Source organism: Vicia villosa, linkage group LG6 (genome assembly GCF_029867415.1).
Source record: "Vicia villosa cultivar HV-30 ecotype Madison, WI linkage group LG6, Vvil1.0, whole genome shotgun sequence".
NCBI lineage: Eukaryota > Viridiplantae > Streptophyta > Magnoliopsida > Fabales > Fabaceae > Vicia > Vicia villosa.
Window position 1 is genome coordinate 131,609,359 of NC_081185.1, and position 25,048 is coordinate 131,634,406.

At 35.7% G+C, this 25,048-nt stretch overlaps 2 protein-coding genes, 1 long non-coding RNA gene and 3 other non-coding genes across 9 annotated transcripts; 4 read left to right on the top strand and 2 right to left on the bottom strand.

Annotated features, from left to right (window-relative positions):
* Nucleotides 1–1,521: 1,521 nt before the first annotated feature.
* On the top strand, nt 1,522–2,145 carry LOC131614678 (secreted RxLR effector protein 161-like). The gene has a single exon (XM_058886239.1). The coding sequence runs from the start codon at nt 1,522–1,524 to the stop codon at nt 2,143–2,145; it is 624 nt and encodes a 207-aa protein (XP_058742222.1).
* Nucleotides 2,146–2,308: 163 nt separating this feature from the next.
* Nucleotides 2,309–5,278, bottom strand: LOC131610026 (uncharacterized). The gene is made up of 2 exons (XR_009286388.1): nt 3,825–5,278; nt 2,309–3,742 (listed from the first exon to the last, which is right to left on the bottom strand). It is a non-coding gene; the product is annotated as an uncharacterized LOC131610026 (long non-coding RNA).
* LOC131615447 (small nucleolar RNA U3) lies at nt 4,683–4,906 on the top strand. Its single transcript, XR_009287856.1, has one exon. It is a non-coding gene; the product is annotated as a small nucleolar RNA U3 (small nucleolar RNA).
* Nucleotides 5,279–8,773: 3,495 nt separating the features above from the next.
* Nucleotides 8,774–18,346, bottom strand: LOC131610027 (TMV resistance protein N-like). 4 transcript variants are annotated; one of them, XM_058881884.1, is made up of 8 exons: nt 18,121–18,346; nt 16,966–17,533; nt 16,018–16,672; nt 12,969–14,061; nt 12,608–12,886; nt 11,379–12,404; nt 9,780–11,293; nt 8,775–9,244 (listed from the first exon to the last, which is right to left on the bottom strand). In XM_058881884.1, exons 3-8 carry the CDS (start codon nt 16,491–16,493, stop codon nt 9,241–9,243), a joined length of 4,392 nt encoding a protein of 1,463 aa, XP_058737867.1. In that variant the 5' UTR covers nt 16,494–16,672; nt 16,966–17,533; nt 18,121–18,346; the 3' UTR covers nt 8,775–9,240. The 4 variants fall into 4 exon arrangements, with proteins under 4 accessions (XP_058737865.1, XP_058737868.1, XP_058737869.1 ...); XM_058881882.1 differs by lacking the exon at nt 16,966–17,533 and having other exon boundaries at nt 8,774–11,293; nt 18,121–18,345; XM_058881885.1 differs by lacking the exons at nt 16,018–16,672; nt 16,966–17,533 and having other exon boundaries at nt 8,774–11,293.
* Nucleotides 9,538–9,611, top strand: TRNAI-AAU (transfer RNA isoleucine (anticodon AAU)). Its single transcript has one exon. It is a non-coding gene; the product is annotated as a tRNA-Ile (tRNA).
* On the top strand, nt 17,797–18,019 carry LOC131615448 (small nucleolar RNA U3). Its single transcript, XR_009287857.1, has one exon. It is a non-coding gene; the product is annotated as a small nucleolar RNA U3 (small nucleolar RNA).
* Nucleotides 18,347–25,048: the final 6,702 nt, after the last annotated feature.

The following is a 25,048-nucleotide window of genomic DNA, read 5'->3' on the forward strand; positions in this document are numbered from 1 at the left end:
ATGTTTTGGCCGGAAGCAGTGAACTGGAGCGTCCATATTTTGAATAGAAGTCCGACTTTTTCTGTTCAAAACATGACTTCTGAGGAGGCATGGAGTGGAAACAAACCAACTGTCAATCACTTCAGAATCTTTGGGTGTGTTGCCTACGCTCATGTTCCAGATCAGAGAAGAACAAAACTCGAAGACAAAGGAGTGAAATGCATTTTTTTTGGTGTTAGTAATCAATCAAAGGCTTACAAGCTCTATAATCCTAACACTAAGAAGATTGTTATTAGTCGTGATGTGATCTTTGATGAGCAGAATTTTGGATCAGAGATTTAGACAATGGTTGAGCATCGAGATATACATGTTGATTTTGATGAAATAAATGAAAGTAAACAGCAGCAACAGCCAGCAAGCTCAGATTTGCAACTGCAAACAGCAGAACCTACTCCTATTGACAGCAGTCAGCAGAATAGTGGATCACCGACAACACCAATTGCAGAAGTGCGCTCTCAGCGTGCTAGAAGAAGACCGGGATGGATGGCTGATTACGAGGTACAAGGCATACACAAACCAGAAAACCCTTTTACACATTTTGTGTTGTTCTCAGATTGTGATCCAAGAACTTTTGAAGAAGCTGTCAAAGAACCAAAGTGGAAAAAAGCAATGAATGAAGAAATTTCTTCAATTGAGAAAAACAACACATGGGAGCTGGTTGATCTTCCACAAGGGCACAAAACTATTGGTGTGAAGTGGGTTTACAAAACAAAATTAAAAGAAGATGGAGAAGTTGACAAGTACAAAGCAAGGTTAGTTGCAAAAGGCTACAAGCAAGAGTTTGGGGTGGATTATACTGAAGTATTTGCTCCGGTTGCAAGGCATGATACCATCAGAATAATTGTTGCTTTAGCTGCACATAACTCATGGCCCATCTTCTAATTGGATGTAAAATCCGCATTCTTACATGGTGATCTCCAAGAGCAGGTGTTTATTGATCAGCCTCCTGGATACATGAAGTCTGGATGTGAGGACAAAGTCTATAGACTTAAGAAGGCTCTGTATGGATTAAAACAAGCTCCACGCGCTTGGTACAACAAAATTGAAGCTTATTCCCTGAAGGAAGGGTTTGAGAAATGTCCTTTTGAACACACACTTTTTGTGAAAAGTGGGGAAGGAAGAAAATTGTTGACCGTGTGCTTGTATGTGGATGATTTGATATATACTGGGAACGATTTCAACATGTTTTAAAGGTTCAAGCAATCTATGATGTTGGAATTTGATATGTCTGATTTAGGGAAGATGCATTATTTTCTCGACATAGAAGTAGTGCAATCAAAAGCTGGAATTTTTATCTCACAAAAGAAGTATGTGCAAGAGATTCTGAACAGATTTCAGATGTCAAATTGCAATCGTGCTGCTACACCTACTGAAGTAGGCTTGAAACTTGTTTGAAATTCGGATGAAAAGAAGGTTGACAGCCACCTTTACAAGCAAATCGTGGGGAGTTTGATGTATTTAACAGGAACAAGGCCTGATATCATGCATGCTGTAAGTTTGATCAGCAGGTATATGGAAAATCCTAAGGAGAGTCATCTCTTGGCTGCAAAGAGAATTCTTAGATACTTGCGAGGTACTACTAATTTTGGAATCGTCTACAAGAAGGGAGAAAATGCAGATCTGATTGGCTATACAGATAGTGATTATGCTGGAGATATTGATGATAGAAAGAGTACTTCTGGCTATGTCTTTATATTGGGTTCTGGAGCCATCTCATGGTCATCAAAGAAACAAGAGATAGTCACTCTATCAACTACCGAAGCAGAATATGTTGCTGCAACAACATGTGCTTGTCAAGCATTTTGGCTTAAGAGGATTCTTGAAGGACTAAATTTTGGGCAGGAAAGGGAAGTTGATGCTACTGCAATTTACTGCGACAACAGTTCAGCTATCAAACTGTCCAAAAATCTTGTTTTACATGGAAGAAGTAAGCACATAGACGTGAAATTTCATTTTATCCGGAATCTCGCAAAGGATGGAGTAATTGAACTTCACTATTGTAAAAGTGAAGATCAAATTGCTGATATAATGACAAAGCCATTGAAGGTGGCTTCATTTCAAAAGCTCAGAGCATTGTTGGGCGTGTGTGATAAACCAAATGTCTGAATCAGTTTAAGGGAGAATGATAGAAATATTATTTATTATTGTTTTATTTATTATTTATGTTAGTAACGGATTTGTTTTGAGTTTGTCCTAGTCTTTAGGGATATTTGTTTGAGTTAGTAGTGGGTGCTGAATTTTAGGAATATACTGTTAGTGATTCTCAACATTATTAAGTAGTTGCAATCTTTGTTATTTTGAACGTATCAATCAATAAAAACAGCAGTTTTTCTGTGCCTCTTTACTCTAAGTTAACATCTTCTGGGCCTAGGCAAACATGACACATGAAATTGTGGGCACCACTCAGGATTCCTCTATGAGTCAATTTGCCTCTAGTTAGAATTATATGTTGCAAAATAATCTCCCACCAAAGACTTGCACCTTACTCAGAATAAAATACTTCTAAATAAGATCCAATTCTCTTTGAAGCCTTTCCTCTACAAGCCAATCCGAATTGCATAAAGACTCCAGCCTGCTATAGCAGGATCTAGCAGAAAAGCCATCAGGATTAGGCCACCAAACAAAGGTATCGTGCAACTTCCGAACCGGTTGAAAGCCCTACAACAATCACAACAACAAATCGAAATCACAGCCTACAAAAGCAGGAAACAAGTTGACATTCACACCCAATTCCCAGGTCCAAGATCCCTCCTACCACTTGCCACAATCCGCCACCTTTGAATTACCTTCACACACACAGATAAACCTGGACTTTTGGAATTAAAGCCAGAAAAGTCACAGTGCAGCCGTGCAGGCCTTGGGCAATGAAGCACACACATAGAATTCTTTAACACAAGCAGAGAGATCATCACTTTTGATAATGTCTTAAAACCTTTTTAAGAAACACAAGTTAAAATTGTCCGGCCCTTGACACTTCTCGCCATCGCACAATCGCGCTTCCTCCTTAATTTCTTCTTCAGAGAATGGTTCCTTTAGACTAAGGCAATCAACAACTGAAAGGTGCTTAAAGTCTACCCCCTCCAAATTTGGTCTGAGAGCCTTGGGTTCTTAGAATCTACTTTCTAAATGACTCAGAACTTCCAACTTGACATCCTCAACCTGCTCAAGCAAACCCCTCTCTGACTTAAGAGCTAAAATACTATTTCTTCTATATCTCTTCTACATGGTTGCGTGAATAAACTTTGAATTAGAGTCTCCCGCATTTAACCACTTAAATATAGATTAGTCCCCACAAGCTTTCAAATCCTTCCAAAGCTTTCTTTTATAAAGTAAATGACAAGAAGAATAAATCTTAACCAAATACAAAGCCATTCCTTTCCACTCCAGATTAGTCCCCACAAAAGCATCCCCTGTGAAACTGAAGTTGACCTGAATTATTGCGCTGCCACAACCAAAGTTGTCACGTAATGATTGTTCATGTTGGAAAGGTTGACCCCGCACTGAGACAGACAGTTGTTTGGTTGAATTCTTGGGCAAATTTTTGAGCTACATGTACCATGAATATCCTCTTTAGTTCTTGACTCGAGAGGATATTCCCTCCATTCAACAAGATTGCACATCTTTGCAAAAACTTCAGGGTTACAACTTGCTTCAAACGGGATTCAGATAGATTTAGAGCCAAAGCTTGAGTGGAATCAGTTGCCTTTAACAATATGATAATGAAAACAACATAAATAATAATAAAAGTAGATTACAAATTCAGCATAATTTCAATAAAAAAAAACTTTATCATTTCTCAGTACTTGATCAATTTCTTTGAAAGACCTCAACCTACTCCACTTGCTGGCGTCATTACGATATTGGTGGATAACAATATTTCTTGAAGCAAGAATCTTGCATCCCCTAATGCCACGCCCACCCATCATAAGTTAATAATGATTTTTCAATAAGACCATCTATGCCGATTAATGGATTAAGATCGCAATTTTCAATATTTTTGTAACTCTATTACATGATCTTTGAGGCTCCCTTTGAAAAAACAAGCAATATCTATAAATTTAACTTTTTCTATATCCCTTAATCCCATAATAAAGTGATAGTTGTGATGCTACCTAACTACTATTCCTGACAAAATGTAATAGAATTAGAAACTAACAACCAGAAGAAACACAAGTTATAACTATTGTTCAGGAATGTGAAACTTGTGTATAAGTCTCATTCAGACATACGGATGCCTTTCAGAGACTAACCGAATTCCACGGTGTATGTCAACGTGTCCTCTTAGCCATCCCTTTGTCCGCTATATACCCTCTACACTGCCTTGGTAGATAATAGGCAAATAGCTCATGGACAAAAGCAACATTCTTTTATAACAGATATAAGAGAGTACTAAAAGCAATGGCTGCTAACATGACAAGGATAGTCTAAAGCGAGCAATTCAGAAAGGATTATCAACTTTTGATCAACAAATCGGTGGTGGTATTAGATGCACAACGCATAAAAGGAAGTTGCGGTAAGTAAACCATAGTTTGTTATAAAGCTTGAATCCAAATCTGAAAAAAATAAATGAAGAATATAGTCCCACACCGTTAAGGTTCGGAGAAAATAGTTAGTTTATATAAGCCACGCGTAGAGCAATGGTCACGACCTTACTTGAACAGGATCTGTTCTATAGGCTCGTACTACTGTGTCCTTGATTTCAAAGGAGACAGGAACATAAATCTGGCGGATGAACTATTACCGTGCGATCAGAGCGTGATTAATGGCCTTGATGATACTCAGTTTGAGCTATCATCCTTAGGCTGTAGATGATCGTTCTCGGCAGTGACATCACTATCGGGGTGGTCGTACGGTGTTCTGACAGATTAACCCTTTTATTGTCTTCATACAACTTCTTCATTCACAATTATTTTATCAAACACACCCAGAATACATACTACTACTAGTAAACAAGTGTTTTTTTTTATTTACCTTGATTCCGGAACAGAACATGGTAGAAAGATGAAATCTCATCCCTTCCTCCATGATCGGTCCTTCTTTGAGCTGAGCGTTACGGTGTCATCATCTCCCTTCCCTTTGGCTTTTTGTCTACTTTGTTTCGCTTGTAAAGCTCCTTCAGTTGCCACGTAATAGAACTGTGACACGTTTTCTTATCATATCGGATTTTCTTACCATCTATCTATATAATTTATTAAATAAAATTTATTATTTGATCCATCAAAAACAATAATTACTTGATTGTTTCAATTTTTTTTCAAAATTGATTATTGTGTCACGTTTTCTTATCATATAGGAGTAATGATTTTATTTTAATGGACTTTTTTAATTTTGAAGTTGAAAAACCATGACGAATCCGATAGACTCGTTGTGATTGAAGTTGACTTTTTTGAAGCTCGTCAGATACAAGAAGCAATTATGAAGAAATCTACCCCAAACAAGCAAAACACCAACATAATAGTCAGAAGAAACTTGGGACAAAGTATTGAAGAATGATGAGCAAAGTTTTTTAAGATGAGATAGACGAAACATTATAAGTGTATATGAACGACATGATTGTCAATTTAAGTGAAGAAGTGTTGGAATACTTGGAATGATGATAACTTGGAGGAAGAGTTGGAATGATTTATTGACATTAAATAAGCAATAAATGAGCACAAGTAAGAGTTAATATGAAGATGAATTTGAAAAGATTCATTTTAAGTCCCACATTGGAGGGAACACAAATATTAGTAGTGTATATATATTCCAACTTGAACAATTGTTGTTGGGTCCAAGGGCACCTACAATTGTTGCCAGGAAGACACACGCGCGCCGCCCCCGTCCGGCTGGCTCGGTTCGGTGTACATGAATTAATTTTTGAAACCCGAATTAATGGTAATTAATTAATTCGGTAAAACTTAAATACTATTAAATATGAAATTAATTAATATTTAATATTAATTGATACGAATTGGTGACGTGTCCTAAGACCAAGTCTTAACCTAGATTTTGACTAGGTTTACTTGTCCTCCAAACTTGCTGACCAAGTAAATAACGGCTACCTTGACTGGGCCGGTTCAACTCTTCCACTATACTTTCGCCCACGATTTGGTCCACTCTGTTGGATCCCTTTTGCCTATAAATACATTTCCCTCATTCATTTGTTCTGCACTCCAGAATTCACAACCGAATTCTTCCTCCTCTCTCTACTCTACTTCATTTATATTTTCTTTTCTGATTAACGAATGAAATTTATTCCAGATACTGCGACTGGTTTTTAAACCATCTGAAGGTGTAATTCGACCGACACATCATAGTGCAAGTGATTGTCGAATTGTCTGAACGAACTGTTTTATCTTGGAGACGTCCTCGTATTTCGAACTGCTTTGCATTATTACTGGCAGTACGGTGAAACGTCTTAAAGAAAGCGACCTAGTACGCGACTCATCCCGATAATTTTCTCTGTGCCAATATTTTCTAATTCGAAAAACAACAAGAAGAATTGCATGACCAACATCTCACCCACGTCTTTCGAAGAGTCCGACAACATAATATGAGGCTAAATCCTAAAAAATGCACGTTTGGGGTGAGAGCCGGGAAGTTCCTAGGCTTCAGAATTGGGGAGGGGGGATAGAAGCAAACTCGGACAGGCAAAGCAGTGATGCAGATGAATGCACTTATATCAAAGAAAAAGTGATGATGTTGGAAGAGATGTTAACAACTTCTTGCTTGCAGATCTTTTTGCCATTCTTTGTTCATGAGATTCAAGCGCCCTTGAAGCTCTTCTTTTGTCATGCTTGACAAGTCATTCGATACTTCCATGGCTAGTACCACGTGATCAAATTTTTGAAGCAGTGTCCTCAAGATCTTTGCAACTATCAATTTTGATGTCAACACTTCTCCACACATCTTGATTTGATTCACTATTCTCGTTACTCTAGTGAAAAAATAGCTACACTTTCACTTTCTTTCATCTGAAGCAACTCATACGCTCTTTTGTGAGTTTGTAACCTTATCTCTTTCACATTCTCAACACCTCTAAAAGATTTCTCCAAGATGTTCCATGCTTCCTTCGATGAGTCTACATCACCAAATTTCTCAAAGTTGTCTGGTTCAATGCATTGATGGATTATAAAGAGAGTTTTATAATCATTCTTCTTCAGATCTTTATGTGCATCCTTTTGTTCATCATAGCATTCTCGCTAATTGGCGTTACTCCATTCTTCACAAGATATCAAACACCTTGATAGCAGAAGACAACCTTCTCATGCTTACACTAATTATCATAATTATTGTCATTCAAGATGAGAAGATTTGTTGAAAAATGCCCGTTTGGATGAGAAGTCATTGCTCTATGCTTCTCAAGAATCGCAACCAATGCTCTAGATACCAGATGTTGGAATTAATCTTAACGAAACAAGATTCAATCACTTTCTTGATTGATTCAAGATTCTTGTTCTTCACTCTTCACTTGAGTGAGTCAATCACACCTTGATTACAAGACGATTCCCTCACACAAAGATTTGAGAAGAGAGAAGATAACTTGAAGGAGAAAAGGGGAAGAGAAGATGAAATTAGATTTTTGAGAGAAGAGAAGAAGAATAATATTATTGTTTCTAATTGAATACAGAGTTTCTTTCTATCTAAGTTCACAATTGTGAATTCTCTCTATTTCATCTCATAACAAACAATAGGTGCCTTCCTATTTATAATGAGATTATTTGTACATCAAACAGTTTTAAACTAACTAATTGACTTACTAACTTTGATAGACTGTATTCAACTCTCTGTCGAATACACACATCTTCTACTTGTTGTATTTGACTTTCAGTCGAATAGACCCAACTTCACTACTACAAGCTATGTTTAACCTTATGTCGAATACATACATATTCAACTGCTATGAACTAAATTCTACTCTATCAACTACATACTACTTCGACTCTGTCGAATTTACAAGTATTGCTTAACACAAAGAATTATATTCTTAATAGATATGAGTTTTGTTTTGCTGGAGAGAAACTATTCAAGGCTGCAACACCAACTTAGTCGCACGACTCAGGCCAGAGAAGTCTCAAAATCACCATCCAAATGAGCCTGATCATGTCATGATCGATGCCTTCCTGTGGTCTTGTTGTAAGAAGCCCCTACCACATAAAGTGATGCGGCCGATTGGCATCCCTGTGCCTCTTGAACATCTAGAGGTATTTTCATACCACTCTTCATTTAATTTCCACTTGCATGTAAAACAATGTACATAATACTATTATTAGTGTAATGCATAGGTGTTGGAGGAGAGTTTGGACTGGGAAGATATACAATGGTGGCAAAAAAGTGTTTGGATTGCAGGAAAGGAATATACCCTTGCAAGGGTGCATTTCTTGTCAATGAATTCATTTTCTTTTGTTGGGATACTATTTATGTTTTTCATGTCATGGTGAGATGAAATAATCAACGTAATGTATGTGTACTTATTTGGAAAGTTATTGCCTCTTGTAACTGAAGCAGTTTAGTTTATGTAGCATGGCTATGTTGTCTTGAGACCAATAAAAATTGGTGATTGTCAATATTTTTTTAAACCATGCTGATTGCCAGGGGCCTAGCTCATTCGATTGTATCTTTAATCCAGATTGCATATTCAACAATCAATCAAGTATTAGCACATTATTAACATATTTTATATTAAGAGTAATCAGTTTCCATGTAGCAAAAAAGCAACACAAGAACCTCTAGTGTACAATGTAAAAGAAACACATTAAGCTAAAGAATATGCATTATCAAATACAAAATCCACCCATAATTTTGAGATAAGTATAACAAACTGAGGAACATGTGACAACAGTTGTTATGTATTACACCACTGCAAGGTAATGAACTCTGATACTGACTGATACATTACAAATTTAACCAAAACATCCTTTATACATTTCAATGTAGAGATTTCTGACAAAATAAATGCAGTGTACACAAAATTTCATGTTTTCTTTACTACTTGCTAATGAAAAGGACAAATAATGTATCCAAAACAATATCTTCAGTCATTGCAGCATGTAGATGTGAAATCGTTAGGAATTTGAGAGAAAATAAGATCTTGGTAATTGTGAGTCTGAAGCAGACCAACCAAGTTGGATAGTATAATCAGCAGCTCAAATGTGCAAGCCGGCAACTCCATGATTGTAGCCAGCAGCAGATATATCAAGTTCCATCCCATCCATTTCAAGGTCATCTGCACCAGCCTGACCAGTGCATCAGTAAAGACAAACCTCCACAAAAACCAATGATACAATATCTCGTAAAACAACAATCCAAGCAACAGAATTGACAAAATACTCCATTAGCATTCAAAAATTTGAAATCTATATTTGACTGTACAAAAAGTTATGAGACCTATTCAACATGATAATCAACAGCAATTCCCCAATCAATCTCAACTAAATGGAACACCACACTTGCCCTGCAAACATGGCAATCTCAATTAAATTGGTAATATAATGTTAATTTGTGACAACTCTAACAACTGGCCCATTAGCTCAGTTGGTTAGAGCGTCGTGCTAATAACGCGAAGGTCGCAGGTTCGAGACCTGCATGGGCCATTTATTATTATTTTCATTCATTTATTTTTTTCTCCAAATAAAAAATCACCATCCTTGAAACATTTTTTTGTCAAAATCACCATCCTTGAAACATTTTTTTGTCAAGCAGAAAAGGAAAATGAAATAACAAAGAACTTGGCAAAGGAAAATGAAATAACAAAGAACTACATGGAAGGAAGTTGAACACGGAGGGCATCGGCAATCAATGCCCGCTGAAGCTGTTGTGGTGGATAAGCATGGAAGCAATAGACCTCGTGCTGCTCAGCTCCAAGTCTCGATAAAATATCTGCACAAGCATTATCTTCTCTGAGAGAATGGACCAAATTTAGGGACCAATTTCTTTTCATGAGGGAGCGTATGTCAGCCACCAAGCTACGATAGGCATCGTGTTCAATATTGGCCTCTTCAATGTGATTGATAGCTTCCAAAGAATCAGTTTCAACTAACATATTTTTGTAACCCAAATCCCAAGCAGTGATCAAACCTTGACAAATGGCATAAAGCTCAGCTTTCATGTTAGTTGCAAAGCCCAGAGAGCCATAGAACCCACCAAGCCAATTCCCCTCCACATCACGAAAGAGACCCCCATAACCAGCATTTCTAGGATTTTCCATGCAACAACTGTCCACATTCAACTTAACAAAATGCCTGGTAGGTGAGGTGTGTTCTTGTACTAGAGACTTGATCATAGAATACAAACCATTATCTGTTAGAGAATCTCCCTCAGGGATGGAATTATTTCCATCCTTCCAGAGAAGAAAAGTGGTGACTGAAAACCTCAAGCAGTCAGCATCATAGTCTTCACAGTTATTTGGCAACCAGGACTTCCGAAGGAACCTATGCATCCAATCATGAAGAGAAATTGAAAAAAACTCTTCACACACTTGAGGAGGAACCATTTGAACCCAAATTGCACAAGCTCGCCTACAGTCTCTTAAAACATGGATAGTAGGAGTCGCTTCCATGGTACAGAACCTGCACTTTGCAATAGTAGGCAAGCGTTCACATAGGACTGCCAACAGGAAAGTCTTGAAACATCGGGGAACCTTGAGATGGCTTATCCATCTCCAAGATGTTAAAGGAGAAGAAGATAAGCAATTTTCTCGTGAGACACATTGGTTGGCAGAAGAAGTACTGCATTCAGGCAGACTTTTGCGCATGAGTTGTGCATCTTCCTTACATAATACACGCCACCCACATTTCTTTATAACTAACTTACTCTTAAGACTAGAGCTGAAAAATATTAACTGAAACTTGTCTTGAACATAACACCAACGGGATGAAGGAACAGGAATATACAAAACCAATAGATGAGGGTGCTTGGAATTTGGTACCCCAGAAATGAAACCATGCTCCAACAACTTTTGACATAGCTGACCCAAAATATTATTTGTAGTGGCAGGAACTTTTGAAATCCAACCGACACGATAGTCCTGGGAAGGTGTAGAAGAAGCCACATCTTCTACGACAAGACAGACTAACATTCCCCACCACTCACTTCTATCATACCGTTGACGAAACTGAGCTATATCCGTTGATATTGACACAGTAGAATCAGCCCATATGTAGTTATCTTTTAAATATTGTATGTCCCGATCAAAATAATTTTGATAGAAAAATGTTGACGGAATTTCGTTTCCAGGACTTACCATTAAAGTTTTAATTGGACTTGCATCTTGCAACTGTTACAGGGAAATCAGAATGTTAAAAAGTGAACTACAAACTGTGTTATAAAAGAAAGAGATGCATGATTATAGTGTAGTGTACCTTGTCAAAGGCAAATGATGCCAAGTGACCCCATATCTCTTGTGGATTTGATAAGGGTTCCATTGAACCACAATCACTTGCATTTACAAAATGTACATTTGGTGGTAACTTAGGCAATGATTGCAGGTTTTGGCAACTCTTCAACTCAAGTCTTTCTAGCTTTGATAGTTTAGATATGCAGCCATCACGAAGGTTCACAAAATTGTTCCCACTTAAATCTAATGTTACCAATGATGATAAACAGCCAAGATCATCCGGAATTGATTCATCATAGAGATTGCAATAGCTTAAATCTAGTTTCTTCAATGAGGATAAACCAGAAAAAGAAGGTAAGATCAATTTCTTGGGCATTGTATGAGTACCAAACCTGAAAAACTTACCCAAAGGGAGGCGGGAGCTCTCTGAGGTCCATGCAATTCCTTTGCATCCATAAAATAAAAGTAATACAAGATTTTTCAAATGGACAATGGATGGAGGAACTTCTCTTATAGCACTGTCACTCACATTAAGACACTCCAAAGCCTCATTTTCATGCAAATTATCAGGAAGCTTGGAAAATTTTGAGCAACCAGATAGGTTGAGCCTTTTGAGAGATTTCAACTTAGAAAAGGTATTTGGAAGGGAAACAATATTTTTACATTCCCGTAAAACCAAGCTATGAAGACCTGTCAAGTAACCAATAGTTGGAGGTAGTTCAGCTATGGAAATCTCATCCAAAGCAAGTATGGATAGATTTGTCATGCTTTCCCCAAAATCAGGAAGCTTTCTAACTGCTGTGCAGCCTGATAGAATGAGAAGCTTCAAAGAATTCATTTCCAATTTTCCCGGAAGGCTTTTAAGATTTTTGCAATCTTCTAATGTCACATATGAAAGCTTTTTAAGAAGTCCAAGAGAAGCATGAACCTCAACCAGGTTTATGCAGCCTTCAAGATCCAATTTTTCAAGATTTGGAATTCCAGTGAAATCTGGAGTTTGATGTAGATTTTTGGAATTTCTCAAATTAATGGTCTTCAAATTTTCCAGAAGCTGAAAATATATAAATAAATACATTATCTACATTTTCCTACGGAAAGATCTTGCATTGACTACATGTATGTATGACTAAAGTAGTCCTTATATAAGGTTTGGGGTTGGGGAATCATTACTGCCCATAGATGTATACACACACATGCGTACATCTTATCTCTTAAAATTTAATAGGATGTTGAGATTAAATGTAAGAATGTTACCTTCATTCCTCTCCAAAGGTGCTTTATTTTGCTATGACACATATCAAGGTCAACAAGTTCATTCGACTGGTCTCCAACTGGCAATGACTCGAGAGGATATTCCCTCCACACAAGCACTTTTAACCCACTGGGAAGACATTTGAGACCAAGTGGAAGTTGCAATTTATTTAGTATCATGAGCAATCTAAGATTACCCATCTTTGCAAAAGCTTCAGGGTTCCAACTTGCTTCGAATGCTTCAGGAAGACTTAGAACTACAGCTTGAGTGGATTCAGTTCCCTTTAACATATGACAATAAAAACAATATAAGTAACAATGAGAGTAAGTCATAAATTCAGTACAATTTTATTAAAAATCTTACCTTATTACTTCTCAATACTTGATCAATGTCCTTGACAGACCACAACCTACTCCGCTTACTGGCATCATTAAGAGATTCATGCAGAACAATATTTCTACTCATTTCTTGCAGCAAATCGTGCATCCCCAAATGCCACCCATCATCAGTTATCAATGATTTTTCAATAAGAACATCTATAGCTATCAATGGATTAAGACCACATTTTTTCAATATTTGTGTTACATGATCCTTGGGCTTCCCTTTGAAAAAACAAGCAATATCTAAGAATATTGCCTTTTCCATATCCCGCAATCCATCGTAACTTATTCTTAATGTCTTGTAAACATCATTTTGCAGATCCTGCTGCAATATTTTCAACGCATCTTCCCATACAGATGCCCTTCGTCCACAAAGGAATGAACCCAACACTTTGAGTGCCAAAGGAATACCTCCGGCATATTGAACCACCCGTTTTGATAACTCAATGAAATCTTCTTTAGGTTTTGCTCTTCTAAAAGCTTTTTGACAAAAAAGTTGAAGGGATTCATCTCTGTTTAAGATTTGAGCATCATAAGTTTCACACACGCCTAGTGATACTAGGAGATGCCTGTCTCTAGTTGTTATTATTACCCTGCTTCTAGGACCAAACCATTCTTGCTTTCCAGCTAAATTCTCTAGTTGGATATCAGAACTTAGGTCATCAAGGACAAGGAGAACTTTTTTGTTGAATAAAAGATTCCGTATTGTCTCCTTTCCTTGGTCCAAACTTTCAATTCTCAAGCTGCTTATTTTTAGATTTGAAAGCAATTTTCTTTGTAAGCAAAGCAGACCATCTCTTTCGCTAGAAACCTCTCTAATATTCTCAAGAAAGCAACTGAAATCAAATTGGTTATGGATTTTCTTATACACAAGTTTGGCTAGAGTTGTCTTTCCTATGCCACCCATGCCCCATATCCCCGCAAAGCGAATTTCCTGAGACTCTGTCCTTAAAAGTGAACACATGGTGTTTATCCTCGAATCAATTCCAACCAATTCATCATCATACTGTGGCAATTTAGGTTGTAACCTTTTCCATACTTCAGCAACAATTTCTTCAATGAGTTCTGTTTCACGTCTGTAATGAATAAATTTGAAATGAGTTTTTTTTTACTCAAATAATCTCATAGCATTCATTATAATAGAAGAAATACAATCACAAATGTATGGAAAATTATTGCGAGGAGCATAAGAAATAGATGCCCTAACTAAAGAGTAAGCACTACTATTTGTTGATCACCTAGAAAAAACAATTTGATAGTTGTTGTACAATTGTAAGCACTACTATCTGTATTCTGTGTGAATAGATTTAGTCTTGAGCATATCATGAACTACAATCCATGTAAAGAGTTGCAAGTGCATGGCCCAGAGAAATAATTCATTGAATTGCTTGAAAGAGACCCCAAGCTTCCCCTTCCACGGCTTTCATTTTCAGAGGTTTCCTATTTGTTTCAGCTGCCAACACTCGGTCCTCATGATTTTGCAAGCACAGCTTGACACCTGTGCTCCGTCCCGGTCTTTAAAAATAGCTACATCAAGGTTGCATTTAACATAACCATACACTAGAGCAACCACGACCACCTAAGGCTGCTGCTGCAGCTGAGTTTAAAAATCACCATTCCGCTGTCTGTTAGCAGCCTGCTAGGGGCTAAGTGGCTTCTCCGTCTCATGTACCACTCGCTCAACCGGATGTCCTCCCATAACAACTGGTTTCCCTTCTTCCACAAACTCCATCAGCTTTGATTTGGAAACAAGAGCGTTTATGTGAAAGATGATGCAAATGCTCAGCCGGGGCACTTAACGGGTTTCTATGGTATTCTTAACCATAGACAGAGAAAAAAAATCCTTGGAGCATCCTAGATTTCTTGGCATCCTAATCATCACTTCCATGGTGCATATTAGGAGATTTTAATGATTTACTTTAGCATGATTATAAGAGACCTACTACCCATCTTAAGTGGTTGCATAGTGGTTTTTAGGAAGATATGGCTGATTGTGGGCTTGTAGATATTCCTTTGCAGGGGCACGCTTGGTCTCTTAGCCTGAGATGGACTCAATTGTGGAAGAAAGACTAGACAGAGCTATGGCAACAGATGGAGCAAAAAAGGGTCAATCTTTCATACTTGAATCTCACCACCTTCAATTCCCCATTATCTTCAAAAATCATCTTCCCGTAAAGCTAGAAGTATTCATAGCATCATGCTCAACAAACTTATCTATGTAGTTTCCAAATGCTTCACTACTTATTTGGACATAAATCCCACTAGTAGATCATGGATTTGATTTCGAAACATCACATGGTATATAGGGATCTTGTAGGCACATCTTCAGGACCAATGAGACTCGGCAATAATAAGTAGCAATCAAAGGACCAAGGGACTTGGTCCATAACTCTACCAAGCAAAGGCTAGGGTCTGCATAAGGTTCTTATGAGCTTGGTACGTCAAAACTTCTTCATCATCCCTCAGATGTAGGCTCTCTATTCTTGCCACGGCTGTAAAAACAGCCAACACTCTATTCTCATACCATCATCTCACAAAGGAGAGAAAATTGGAAATGAGTTATAACTAATATTTGACATGATAAAGGAAAAAAAGGGTCATGATTAGTAACATTTTTCAACTCATTTAATTTATCTTTTTCATGTCTAATAATTTTGTATAACTTCTCTTTCAAGTTAACAATATTTCTTAATTTGTCTAAGACGACCAAATCGACTTATAGTTTGAGCAGGAGTATAATTGTGTTGAGATTAGTAACTCGCCCTGTAGCACTGACACCTCTAAAAAAAATGTGTGTCCATGTCAGAAACCAACACTTATGATTAAATTTAATTAATTTATTTTTTTAAATTATTACCGGTGTCGACAAGTCTATCGCAGTGACTTGTTTCTGGTGTCCTAGCTTCATAGAAAACTCGTGACACATGATTATGTTTCACTAATTATCCTCTTAACCTTAATCTTTATATATTAAAAATGTATTAACCATTAAAATTATTACTTCCAGTATATAATTTCACATAAAAACGTACCGCCCCTTGGAGCTCCAGCCAGACAACTCAGCAACCTGAGTCAAAGCCTCCCTCCACTTCCCAACTTTTTCACTCTCATCTCCAAACCTTTCTCCATGTTTAACAAAAGCCTCTGCATAAGACCCTCGCTGGTGCCTCACATCGGTGGGATCCACGTCGTAGAACACAGGGAACACATTTTGACCGAATTGAATTCGAGATCGGAGGATGGTAACCAGCTCATCCAAGCACCACCGCGAAGAAGCATAGTCGGGAGAGAGAATCACCACGGAAGAGAGCGATTGCTCGATCGCGTTGAGGAGCTCCGGCGCAATAATTTCGCCACGTTGAAGTTCTGTGTCGTCTTTGAAAACAGTTAGGTCGCTTCCTTTAAACGCAGCGTAGAGGTGATCGGTGAATTTGTTGCGAGTTTCTTCTCCTCTGAAACTCAAGAACACGTGAAATTTCCATGGTGGAGAATTGCTAGCCACTGCCATAGAAAGGAGGAATACAAATTTTCAACGCTTTCTTCTCTGTATGTTTCTTGTTTTGCAATAACTGAATTAGTTGAACTTTCACTTCAAGTGCAACTAATACACACATCAACATTTATGGAGAAAGTAGTGTAATATGTAATGGCCACTTCACTGTCTTCCTCAACATAAATAAGTGGCCCCTTAAAAAAGGAAAAGAAAAATCAAAATAAGCAATATTAAAAAAAATTTAAAATATCTTAACACTATATTGGAAATATCATAAAATAAACAAAGTAAAATAGAGAGGAGAAAAATATGATAAATTTTTGAGAAAAAAAGCACACAAACAAGTAGAAGAAAACTGCTATTTTATTCCAACTAGAATTAGAAGAAAATATCTTAACACTATATTCATAACAAAGTATAATAGAATTAGAAACTCCCAACTAGAATAAACGGAAGTTATGACTATTGTTCAAGAATGTGAACCAACCCTGTGCATAAGTCTCATTCAGAGACCTATGGATGCCTTTCAGAGACTAACTAACCGAATTCCACGGTATATGGCAACGTGTACTCTAAGCTATCCATCCCCTCATCTTCTATATGGCATTGTCTAGGTCCCCACCAAAACCATTAATGCAATATCCTTCCAAATCATGTTGTCGTGATGTGCTGGTGCGGAAACTAACAAGTACAACTCACGAGGGGCCTAGGTAAGGTCCATGGTATAAACGGATCTTGTAGGGAAGGAAGAGCCATTATGACTGTGGCCATTGTAGCCGTGCGGCTGGGACATACGAAAAGTGTGACCACCACCACCGTAGCTTAATTGGTTGACTCTACCTAAGTAATGGTCCATCACAATAATTGGTTGATTCCAACCAAGTAAAGTAATGCTCAGCTTCACATCAACCGGTTTATCAACCAGCTGGGTGAATTTGTTGCTTCCTTCCTTCTGCTCTAAAACTCAAGAAATTTTCACTACGCCACTGCATGTGCCATTGAAATGAGAAATTTATCAATTCAGAACACTTTATTTTGGTCTCTCATTTTGCTTCCTGCATAAACAAACAGCAAATGTTTATCTATGTTTGTTTACTACAATTACCGGATTGGTTGAGCTTTCAACTACATGATATACACATCAACAGTTTGACAGAAAAGGGTTATTGAGCATAAAAGGAATTTGCGGTAAGTAAACCATAGTTTGTTATAAAGCTTGAATCCAAATCTGAAAAAAATAAATCAAGAATATAGTCCCACACCGCTAAAGTTCGGAGAAAATAGCTAGTTTATATAAGCGACGCGTAGAGCGATGGTCACGACCTTACTTGAACAGGATCTGTTCTATAGGCTCGTACTACTGTGTCCTTGATTTCAAAGGAGACAGGAACATAAATCTGGCGGATGAACTATTACCGTGCGATCAGAGCGTGATTAACGGCCTTGATGATCTCAGTTTGAGCTATCATCCTGAGGCTGTAGATGATCGTTCTCGGCAGTGACATTACTATCGGGGTGGTCGTACGGTGTTCTGACAGATTAACCTTTTTTTTTGTCTCATACAACTTCCATTCACAATTTTTTTTATCAAACACACCCAGAATATATACTACTACTAGTAAACAAGTGTTTTTTTATTTACCTTGATTCTGGAACAGAACATGGTAGGAAGTTGAAATCTCATCCCTTCCTCCATGAAAGTCCTTCTTTGAGCTGAGCTTTATGGTGTCATCATCTTCCTTCTCTTGCCTCTTCTCCCCCCAAAGATTGATCGTACCTTCATCACTTGACTTGCTTTACTAACCACAAAGTAAGAAAATGAAGCGTTTACTTTGGATTCAACTAAGAAAACTTTTGGCTTTTTGTTAAACCTCCTCGATTTGCCACGTAATACAATTGTGACACGTTTTTTAATCATCATCTTTCTATATATTTATTTCGATTATTTGACCCATCAAATATAATTATTATTTCATTGTTTCATTTTTTTCAAAATTATTCTTCCATATATTTAAAAACGTTCATATTAAATAATGGTTTTATTTTAATGGACTTTTTTTAGTTTTGAAGTTGAAATACCACGACGAATTCAGTAGATCTGTCGTGATTAAAGTTGACCTTCTTAGAACTCGTTAGAGAAGGCATAATGAATTGTTTAAGAGCTAACGCCAATTTTTTTGCTATTTTTCCTACAAGATGTATGAGATAGATCTCAGCGTGGCTCGTAACCAGCTGAACGTGATCCCAGTGATCGATACATATCACTATTTATAATTTAATTTGATTATGGATGTTGTTTTTTCTATCTAAAGAAGAATTAATCGGGAAAATTTTGAAATTATTTTATTATTTTCTTTTACATTGTTTTTTATTACATTATTTTTTATGGAAGATGCTTATTTAGTGTTTGTGTTTTTGTTGGAATGGAGAAAAAGAAGATTTTGTTGAGAACAAAAGCTTGGAAGCTGAAATTGATTTTCAAAATCATTGAATATTTTGATTTATATTTAATTTAAATGATGTAAATTTGATATGCATTTAAGGAGAATATTATTGTGGTTTGACACATGATTAATGTTCTACCAAAGATTTAATAATTATATTAATCAATAGTAACTATATATATATATATATATATATATATATATATATATATATATATATATATATATATATATATATATAATATTTGGATTTGTGGGAGTGCATAGTATTTGGTGTTGATGTCTGAATTTTTTTCGGTTATTTTACTTAAAGGAATGCACCACTTCAAAATTTTTGATAAATAATTTTCAAAAAAAAAATAAGTTAACCGTGGAAAAAGAAATAATATAAGTATAGACAAAAAAATTATTAGAAGAAAAGTCAAAAATATAAATAAAATTTTGATAATAATGAAGATTAGAATCTTTTAATGATGGACTACACATTATATACAACTGCCTTTTTTCTCTATTGTGACATGATTTTGGTTTAACTTAAAGCAGACAACTCTTGGATATTTCTGTTGTACTTAATTTATTTTTTATATATTTAATTCTCTTAAATATTTGTTATGAACTTTAAATATTTTTTTTATACATTTTAATTTTTAGCAACTTTTTATTTGCATCTTTTTATGATTACTTAAATTAACATAAAAGTTTAGTTTTTTCAATAAATTGTTATATCACATCTATTCTTTTTTCTCTATATGTATATTTTATAAATGAAATGTAATTTAATCAACAAATTTCTATTCTATTGTAATTAATTTTTTTTTCATTTTTTTAATATTATATTTTGTAAACAATTTTGGTAAAACAATTTTGATAATCCACAGGCAATTATCCATTAAAATAATCGGTTATGTCAAGAAAACGGGTACCAGTACCAAAATTTGAACAAACACACAAATTATTATATTTTTCATATAAATTTATGGATCATCTTTTTCAAATATGTGAAAAAGATTAAGATAGTTTTATTAAAAAAGATTCAGTATATATTTTAAAATTGTATAATCTCTTATATAATAATTATCTTATTTGATAAAAAAACTAAAACGATTGATTTATTTAATAAAAGTTACAATAGTTTTTTATCTTAAATCAATTTATTCCTGATATTATTCTTTACATTTCATCTTTTACATGTATAACTATTTCAACTTAAATTTACTTTTATTCTTTATTTTTTTTTCAACTTCACATTTTAAGGATAGTTTGCAAACAAATGCGCGTCCAAAATCATATCCCACCCAAAAACGTACCCGTGCGTATGCACGGGTTTGTTAATTTTTAATGCAACATTAATTTTTAACTTTAATTATTTTATAATTATTGTGTGATTTATTTTAATTTAATATCAATATTTGATATTTATGGTAATAATAAATATATTCATGTTTACCAAAAAGAAAAGACAACATGATTTTTTAAATATATTATTTTTATTACTTAGTGTAAATAAATTAACTGGTGTGAGAATAAAAGAAATAATACAAAGAAGTGGAATCGATCAAAGACAGATAAAAAAAAAATTAAAATTTCAATGTGATGTGAAGACATCAATGCATTTTTTAATAGTAATGATCACATGGTTATAGCTAGGTTTTATCCCCAGTTTAGAATGAGTAGTTTCTACAACATAATGAAAAGCTCGAGTGAAACAATGAGAATATCAACAATGGAGCAACATGTATGGAAGTGGTAGTGAGTGAAAAATTTTCAAAAATTAATTTTTCACTTCCTTTTTCAATAAGTGACAAGGCAGGTATGAATTTTCAAACTTATGAAACGTAGGTTGGTAGTAAATACTGACAGAAGTTCTTTATGGTACACTATTTCTGTTGGATTGGCTTAGCCTTAACCATTGTGAGGAAATCTTTCCATTGTTTACTATATGCAGGAGACCATCAATTATTTCAACTTGTTTGTATCATGCTAAACCAATTGTTGCATTGTTATGTGGAAAATCTGTGAAAGTGATTTAGGCACTTGTTTGAATCTGAGAGTTCTTTTAGCCTATTCCAACGTAAAACTTATTTTCTTCTGTGAGAGTGTGATCCTTTGCTAACCATTCTTTGAGCCCGAGGTCAAGATAAGCATCATAATATGCACCAAGGAAAATACCTGGTGAGTTTTGATCTCAATAAAAAGTTTTGTTTTGGACCATCAACCATAAAATTTGGTGATGTGTTTTCTCTTTGACCTTTTTAGAAAGTAGGGGAGCATTCATATAATCTAAATACAGGTTGATCTCCAAGTTGGGGAGAATCACAATCCAAAGAAAAGTAAGTACAAGTGATAATCGGTGAAGGACAAAAGAAATTCGTAGCTCGAAAAAAAATATTTATGAAAAAAAAGAAGAACATCGTTTGAATCTAACAGTTGTTGAAAAAAGAGAAAAAAAAAACCGAGCTACGAATGAGAAAAGATGACCAGGTGAGAAAGCGAAAGTTTTAAAGAAGGAGGAATGAGTTATGATTCGGATGCTTCCCTAGATTAGGAACAACCCTTGATTATCTTCTTTTCTTTGAATCTAAACCACATTACAACCCTAGAAAGACCTTTTGATTCTCAGATTCCACATGACTTGATGCTAACAATTTGGTGAACGTATGATATGGATCCTTGTTGATTTAATTGATTGGATGAGTGTTTAACCCCTCTTTTATTCATCATACTTTTTGATGAGAGTGATTAGTGCTGATTCAATTACAATTGTGTAGTGTTTTGAACTTCTGGAGGTAATTTGCTTTCAAAATTTGTTTCATGTGTATATTCTGAGTTTGCAGGAAGAGGAGGAGTAATTTGACTTGGTTACTAAATTGAACCACTTGAGAAACCTTTTTGAAAAACTTGTTGCATGACTGTTGGTATGTTTTGTTGGAGGTAAATAATTTTGTTTAGGGACAAACAAAGCTCTAAGTTGGGGAGAGTTTGTTAGGAGTAAATTAATGGTAAATTCATGTGTTAATATAAGTGATTTCTTCTCTAAACTAATGCAAATTGTGATAGATCCATAGGTTTTTAGTGAGAATTGAACTGAAAAGGTTTAGTTCATGTGTAAAGCAAATCAAATCACTTGTGGGTACTGTTGATGCAGGTTTAGAGCTGAACTGGAGCTTTAGGAAAACATGAAGAGGAAAGGAAGCTGGAGGTCTCAAAAGCAAAGCAAAAAGATGAAGTTTGACAAGGGCGCGCCGCGGGAGTTCTAGCCAGCGCCGCGCCAAAGTTTCTGTTTTTGATCGTGCCGCGCACATCCGTTGCCGCGCCGCGGCCTCGGCGTTAAAAGCCCAAAACTTATAAATAGAAGCCCTAGATTTCAAAGTAAATACAGATCCTTTGTGAGCGAAATTAGGAGAGCATTCTGAGTTTGCAGTCAAGAACAACAATTGAAGGCCAATTCTTTACCAATCGAAGACATTCCATTGATGAAGATGAATCCCTCCATTAATTCTTGTGTGTTCTTCATGTCTATGGAGAGCTAAATTCCTCTTGTTGAGTTTAAGGTAGTAGTTAACCTATGAATATACAATGCCATTAATTATTTCCTATGAACAATTGTTTGAATTTATTATCAATAAGAAACCTTGTTTTTAATTTACACCATTGTTGAATCTTTGATCGAAAGAAAGGATTTTAACTTTTGCCCTAGGTTACTATATTGATTCAATCTCAATTTGCAGAGATGGAATTGTGATTGAGTTTTCATAATTATCTTTCCTTATTACTATTATCGATATTTATATTTGGAGAGATCGAATCTCATACCGGTAAAAGTTCATCTAATTTGATTTGCAGACATGGAATCATATTTGAGGATAAGTGAAGATAGTAATCCAAATGATTGTTCAATTGTGAATTAATTGATAAATTGTATAGGAATAGGTTGATGAACCCTAAAGCTCAACATATTTCCTTAATCATTAACAAACGTTCATTATTTGCATTTAAATTAGTGTTTACATTTGATAGTATTAGAATCATAAAACAAATCCAATCAACTTTTCTCACTAAAAATAATCAACTATAGAACGACAGTGATATTAAACCAATCCCTGTGGATACGATATATTACAGAAAATATTTACCCACAAATACTTTCAACAATCACCTCTGTGACTCGTTTTGAGCTTGCGATTTGGATTTTCGGGTCTAGTTTTGCGCGTAGGCAATGTTGAATTACTGTTGGGTGATAATGGGTGAGAAAATATTAATCATAGGTGATGATGAATCAATTATTTCATGATTAAATGATAGATTTTATTGGTATGTGTATTATGTGCAAAATTATGATTACTGTTGAATTATATTGATGTTGCACTTAAGTTATGTGCATGTTATTTATCGTGATATTATTGGTGAAGCGTTAATTAATTAAGAATTGTTGGTGTGTACATGATATGCAACTTATGAATGGTGATAAATTTGGTGATATTTCATGTTTGATTGTATGCCTATTATGATTGTGTGTTGGCATTATTGGTGGTATGCATGGTTGTAATACGGTGAATTGACTTTATCGAAATGTTGCGGATAGCAAGAGTCGCCACCGACTTTTATTTTCTCCAAATATCGGAAAGGCTAAAAGAACAGGAAAAACCTTTTAAATAAAAACAGGGTTCGGGGGGTAATTATGCAAAGGGAAGGTGTAAGGCACCCTTTGCATCCATGGTTTTCCATGGGCTCTTAATTGCTTTGCTCTTTTGAAGGAAAAAAAGTATATAAAAGAAATAAGACTTTAGCTTGTAAATAAGCGTAGCTTTTTGAAGGTTTATGAGAAAGAATATGAAAAGATTTTTAGAGCAAGGCAAAGCAATTAGGGGCAATTACCTTATAGTTTTAAAAAACATTCTTTTAGCCTTTCAGGGTGAAAGGGTATATCCATGCCATAAGAGGGCAGGAAGCCGTTCATTTGGAGGTTGAAGGGTCATCGAGAGTTCGTTCGCCATAAGACTGTCCCATGCCATAGAGAGGCAGGTAGTTTAAGGGAAGAACCAGAATAGCCTTTCGTAGGCAGCCAGAGGATACCTCAGCCTTTCGTAGGCAACTTCCGAGGGACGAGATCATGTTTAGTGTATCGAAGGCAACATCATTAGGGACCCATGATCTTAATTGAGGCAACATGGCTGAGGTATCCTCGTATTCGAGGGACATGACTTATTCTGCAAAAACACAAGGCAACAAAGGCAACAAGCAGCAAAGAGGTTACCCCAAAAGTGTGCGTGGGTGCAACAATCACGTGATTAAATTCAGTTATTTATCTTGTAATTAGTTATCCTAATTCAGTTCAAGGCTTGCACTCCCTAAGATTACTAACCACAACAATTAATATTAAATACGGGGAAGGGGAAAAAGAAACCAGCGGGAAAAAGGGAAATTGAAACCAGCGGGATAAACAGAGCAATAAGTTTGAAACAAGTAATAATTGAGATCAGGGTTTAGGGTTACCGACTATTCGTAGCTTCGGCAATTGGCAAACCCTGAAAAGGTGGGAAAAATAGGAAACAGGATATATGTGAGTGCATTATCAGTTCAGCCATAAATATGGTTAACCCTAATCAATAAAAGTAAAAATACAAGAAAAGGGTAAAGACACTTAGCTTCGATTGACGAAGGTTGATGGGCAAAGATTTGCCTTGAGCCTTAAGCATTGACCCTGACCATTAGAGAATTGGCAAAAGAATAAAAGGAAAAAGTAAGTGTAGGAGGAGTTCCATTGACAAGGGAATTAAACCCTAATAAAATTAAATAAGAGGTAAATAAATATTTAAATAAGAGAGGTTAGAACTTAGCTTTGCATTAGGCGTGGCGCGTAATCGGGAGGAAACCCCGTTGCTAACCCTGGAAAAAAAATGCACAAAGAAATATTTTTCAGTGCAGGCGCGATCTTCGTAAACCCCGATCAGGGTACAAATTAGCCATGGTTAATAGAATAAATAAAATCAATTTAATTAATTATTGGTTTTTCAACCTAATTAATTAAATCGGTGGAAATAAAGTTTCAATCAAATGTCTAACCCTTGCGTGTATTTTTTAATCAATGAATGAAATTAATAATCAACTAAATAATTTAAACAATTT